The sequence below is a fragment of the Phoxinus phoxinus genome (assembly GCF_949152265.1).
Source record: "Phoxinus phoxinus genome assembly, chromosome: 12".
Lineage (NCBI taxonomy): Eukaryota > Metazoa > Chordata > Actinopteri > Cypriniformes > Leuciscidae > Phoxinus > Phoxinus phoxinus.
In genome coordinates, this window is record NC_136887.1 from 2,508,738 (window position 1) to 2,514,825 (window position 6,088).

The 6,088-nt window shown below is 43.4% G+C and overlaps 1 protein-coding gene across 1 annotated transcript in view; it reads left to right on the forward strand.

The window, feature by feature from the left end:
• The window catches only part of pcdh12 (protocadherin 12), an 18,022-nt gene continuing 11,934 nt past the window's right edge, over positions 1-6,088 (forward strand). The window contains exons 1-3 of the mRNA XM_079631616.1: positions 1-3,028; positions 4,525-4,616; positions 5,413-5,558. Coding sequence (XP_079487742.1) covers positions 131-3,028; positions 4,525-4,616; positions 5,413-5,558 — 3,136 coding nt within the window. The 5' untranslated portion in view covers positions 1-130. The remainder of the gene's footprint in view (positions 3,029-4,524; positions 4,617-5,412; positions 5,559-6,088) is intronic.

Here is a 6,088-nt window from a genome sequence, read left to right on the forward strand (position 1 = left end):
AGGTAGGCTATATAGGTTTTTTAATATCTTTTGTGAATTGTAGATGTCTTGTGATGCATTAGAATGCCTATCTAGGTGCTTAGCACATCTGACTTCACGTAAAAAGAAATAGGAAACCTCACACACAGTCATGCTCCAGGTTTTGCTCCTTCTGGCAGCTCTTATTGAGTGTCCACCCTGTTACGCCCACAATGTGGGCTCCGCTCCCCTCATTATCCAATATCGTGTCTGGGAAGAACAGCCCTCAGGGACTAGGGTGGGTCGCCTGCTGGATGACCTACGTGAGCGTGGGGTGACAGGGTCACTGGAAAACTTCCGGGTCGTGCCGCACGGACACGCCCCACCGGTCACAGTTGCTTTAAGGGATGGTACCGTGTCAACACTAGGCCGGCTGGACCGCGAGGAGCTATGCTCGGGTGAAGAACTTTGTCAACTGGCCTTCAGTGTGCTCTACAGAAAGGGTGGTGCTATGCATTTCCTCTCAGTTCATGTGGAGGTGATGGACCTTAATGACCACAGCCCAGTCTTTCCCAGTCTTGTGCAGGAGGTGGAGATCTCGGAGACGGCCTCACTAAAAATGCGCATTCCTCTGGACCGTGCTGTAGATCCAGATTCGGGACCGAACGGCTTGCAGACTTACTCCCTGTCTTCCAACCTGCACTTTGCTCTGGATGTCCGAACCTCTGGAGGAGCCAAGCAGGCCGAATTAGTGGTCATCAAAGAATTAGACAGGGAGTTGCAGCCATCTTTAGAATTGGTTCTGACAGCCTGGGACAAAGGAAACCCACCAAAATCAGGCAGCACAAAAGTTATAGTCACGATTCTCGACTCCAACGACAATAGCCCTGTATTTGAGGAGGCCCCAACAGTTATTGAGCTAGCAGAAGACACAGTCCGTGGGACGATAGTCATAAATCTCCGTGCTACAGACCCTGATCAAGGTGCTAATGGAGAGGTTGAGTACTCCCTTAGTAAACATGTCCCACTGGAAGTGCAAAGACTATTTAGCATCCATCCCAAAACAGGTGCTTTGACTTTACAAGGCCCTTTAGATTTTGAAGAAAAGAATGTGTATGAAGTAGACATTCAAGCTCGAGATCTGGGGCCCAATGCTAACCCATCCCACCACAAGTTGCAGGTCAAATTGCGAGATGTCAACGATAATGCTCCCCGGATACACATAACATGGAATCCACAAAATTCCCCTGTTGCAACAGTCTCAGAAGGAGCACCAAATGAAGCTTTCCTTGCACTTGTGATGGTATCTGATGCCGATTCTGGGGCAAACGGGCAGTTACGTGTCCAAATTCTGAGTGGATCTGGCCCCTTCAGACTCAAACAAATCCATGGAGACAATTACATGATTGTAACCAATGATACTCTGGATCGGGAGAGACAAATGGAATATAACCTTACTCTTCTAGCGCAAGACAGTGGTGATCCTTCTCTGTCCTGCATCAAGCACATGACTGTCCATGTTTTGGATGAAAACGATAACGCACCAATGTTTACCAAAAGTCACTACCGGAGTATCCTCAAAGAGAACAACACACCTGGTTTCCATTTCTTGACTGTGGAGGCACATGATGATGACCTGGACCTCAGTGGAAGGGTATCATTCTCCATTAAAGAGTCAAATGAACTGGGGACACCAACCGCATTTTTCTCTGTCCACCCCAGCAGTGGGGCTGTAACTGTCCAGCAATCATTAGACTATGAGGAATCCCGTTCCTACTCATTTATTGTTGAGGCTGTAGATCAAGGATACCCACCAAAGACCAGTAGTGCAGCAGTGCTGGTTGAGGTGCAGGACGCTAATGACAATTACCCCATAATCCATGAGCCACCTCCCAAGAAGGGAGTTGCATTGCTAAATGTCCCAGTGAATGTGGACAAAGGGGAGATTGTGACTGAACTTGGAGATAAAGCCCTGGAGGATAACTTCCACAAACCAAGAAATTACTCTTCCCTCAATAAACCCGAAGGTTTTCTGGCCACTACCATTCGGGCCAGTGATCCAGATTCTGGTCTCAATGGAAGACTCAGTTTTAGAATAACAGACGGCAACCCTTCTAACATATTTTTTCTTGACAAAGCTTCTGGGCAGCTCTACGTGAACACATCTAATGCCACAGAATTGATTGGCAGAACTTTTAAGCTGGACATAGCGGTATCTGATATGGGAACACCTATGCTTACCACAAGAACCACTTTGGAAGTAACTTTCATCAACTTTCGTGACCACCTGAAGAACTTGTCTCGCGATAACCAGGCCAAGTACAGTTTTACAATGCTTTTGGCCATTTGCCTTGGATCAACCTGCCTGGTGTTATTTCTAGCCATTGCTTTGGCCAAGACGTTCTGTCATCCTGACAAACGGGATAACCGTGCTTACAACTGTAGGCAAGCTGAGTCAACTTACACCCGTCACCCACGACGGCCTCAAAAGCACATTCGCAAGACTGACATCCAGTTGGTACCGGCGCTTCGGGGTCGTACAGAAACCCCACAAGAAGATAAAGCTGAGGCAGTGTCATCTACATCACCCTTAGTGGAAAAAACGAATCCACAGGGCCAATTTACCCTTACACCAACTCTTGCTCGCATGACTCAAAATCAAGCTCATATGGAAATGGATGGGAACCCACCACTCACTCAAAGCAAGATACTCAGAAAGCCTGGAAGCATAGAGTGGAACGGGACACTTCCCTATAACCCAGGAACACCCTATCGAACCCTGCAAAAGACCAGAAATTCTTCCTCCTCTTCTTTCGCAAACTCACAGACCAGCACACTTAGACGAAACAAAAATGACGAAGTCAAGCCCATGAACATGGACCCCTCACAAACAATGGCTTCAGTTCCTAGTAATCAGGCCACATTACGGAGACCAAAGACCACAGAAAGAAGAGGACGAATGGAAGAGTCAGACCACAGGCAGATCCTGAGGAATCTTGTTCGGCTCTCTATGGCGGCCTTTGCAGAAAACGGCTCTATTGAACTGTCCTCTGCCTCACCGGAGGTGCAAGTAAGATAATTTGTCCTCTTCTTTTTTTTTTTTTTACTATTTTAACATTTCAGATATGAAAATGCATCCTACTTTGAAGGCTATTTCAAGGCACTCCAGTTCATATAAGCTCAAGTAGATGATAGTTTTCCCACTTGTTGTACTGGCCCATATCTATAGCAGCCTTGGGGGACAGTTGACAGATGATGAAGGCATGATGAAGTGTATTCAGAAACAGTTCAGTGTCAGGCAGTAACTTAAACCTTTAATATGCCTCAGGAGAAAACACTGCCAATCCTCAATGTTATCACATTACAGAGTCCCACTGAATGTGAGAAGAAAATACAGATTCATTCCATGGTCCATGATATGTCTCCACAGTAACATTATACTTCTCTGGCATGTATGGGCTGGAGGGAGTCAGCAACAAATAGCGTGAACTGATCTGATTCTCATTATATTCAAAAAGAAAAGTGAGAATAACTACTTTTCACCAGCTAATATTTCAAAATACCCAAAAGTGCTGTGCTAGTCAAACGCTGTATCCTGTGGGTCTGGGTCCGCCCAGATGCTTACCTCTACCAAAGTGTTAAGCAGAACAAAAGGTCCTGGCACGGGTTTGAGCCCTCACGTGAACGCTGAGGCCAGTCAGGAAGAGCGTGGATCCTGACCTCCCTCCACCCCTTTCTCTTTTCCTCCTCTCTAATCCACCCTCCCTTACTCACTTGCCCCAGTTGGCAAATTAGACCTGTGGCGGCTGCAGAGGAAAAGGGTTGAAATGTCACCGGTGCCTGTCCTCGCAGCCAAGGCTGGGTTTCTTCTGTGCATCCTGGAAGGAAATAGCCTCTAGAAGAATAGACCCTGTGTAGAAACAGCTTCCTGTCCTTAACAACTTAACAATCTCTCTAACCTATTTTCCCACCCCAGACTGCTTAATGGAGGCTGGCCGTCTACCATGTTGTAGCTCAATCTGCAACAAACAAAGGTAACACTTTATTTTGATGGTCCCTTTTGAACAGTCTGTTGACTATAAGTAACCTTGCAACAACATGCCAACTAACTCTCATTAGAGTATTAGTAGACTGTCTGCTTAATATCTGCTAACTCTTTATTGTGATGCTCTTCAACAGATATTCTACTGACTATAAGTAACTACATATAAACTTGTTCTAATCCTAACCCTACCAGTGTACAAATACTCTACTAATACTCTACTAACACTTTAATGAGAGTTGGCAGACATGTAGGTGCAACGTTACTTATAGTCGACAGAATATAAAAGGGACCATCAAAATTATGTGAAACCCAAATAAAAATTATATTGTGAATTATGACATTATACCAAAACGAAATGGCCTTCAAACTTGTCATGCATTGGATATGTGGTAGTTCAGTTTGATGACATGATTAACAGTGAATTGTCTTTGTTTTGTTTTTTAATACATTAAAGTGAGTTATGTGATAAGTTCCCCTATATACTGTAATAAATGATAAATGTTGTGTCTTTAATTCTACAGCAGGTGTCTCAGCTCCTGTCTCTTCTGCATCAGGGACAACTTCAGCCTCGACCAAATTTCCGTGGAAACAAGTATTCACACAGAACTGGCCGGTAAACCTTTTTTTTAACTTCCTTTTGACTTTATTTATACAACTCTTGACTAAATAACACAGAAGCAATACCACAATAACCAAACTATCACAATAGCCATCTTAGAAGTTGATCTGTTTATCAGGTAGATTACTGGTATAACAAAGGACACATCAGTCAGAGAGAATGAGGTGTCTGATCAGCCCGTTTGCTTTGGGTATCTGGCAGAATCCACTGTTTCTATGAAGTTCACTTATGTTCATTTAGAATCCAGAAGAGAAAGGATAGATGATTCATCAGTGCAAGACAAGGCTTGCTGAAAACACAGACAGCACAGTCACACTTCCTTTAGCTGTGCGTTGTATTGTTTGAGTTTCAATGTTAGCTCACAGAAAAACCCCAGCTTTGAGAACACTATTTAACTGATATTAGAGATAATCGTACCCGTTTCACCGGATATTCCCTTACCAAAATGTATTGTGCCGGCACTGTGATGGTGCTAATACCTTGGTACTTCAATATACCATGGTACTGAATGATCACAATCATGGTATTTAAATAGTACTAGTATGACTATAATAGTACTCCATCATGGATGTGTCTAAATAGTATCCAGGTACCATGTTAAAAATACCATAATGCACTTCTATACTATACATAATACAGATTAGCCCTATGTTCAATATATTTGCCAGTCCTCCCACATTTCACATGCTTAATTTGTCTAACCATCTTACTATGCCTTTCTGAGCTCGTTCACGTACTGTGATGTTGAACATGTTTCTGAAACGCTCTGACTGCTTTATGTGTGCTGTAGGTCAGGGACGCAGGATGCTGATTGGCTGAGCACTAAAGACAGCGGTCATGGCGAGAGTGAGATGGGTGATATGGACTGGGAAACCGGCAGAGACTCACCTGTCGACCCCTTATATGAAGAAGGCCTCAATAATCTGCTGGCATCTGGTAAATGAAAATACTTTTAAAATCCAATTAAAGGGATAGTTCACACAAAAAGGAAAATTATGTCATCATTTACTCAACCTCAAGACTTTCACTCATCTTCAAAATGCAAATCAAGATATCAATAAGTCCATCAACTGAAAGACCGCACAACCAAACCTTTTTCATGCGTCTAAAAATACAGTCTGAAGAGACCAGACCGGTTTATATGATAATTTAATTTAGGCTTTGATCAATGCACATGCTTGCTTTATTAGCGAGAACAAACCTCATTGGTTCTCGTGGGTCAAGCACATTTGAGCTTCTATTTAAAGTCCCCCTGTAGTCAATAATTGTATCCCCTAAAACTCATCTTTGATCACCAAAATGACATATTTAAACGTTTTTTTTTCCATGAAATTCTTTTTTTTTCAAGAAAAAAAGAAACTATTTTCTTCATGCCTTCAAATATCTTGAATGTAACTCGACACCCTTGCCTCATTTAGTATGCACAGTTCTATGAATATTCAAATGAGCCCCGCCTCCACTCACTC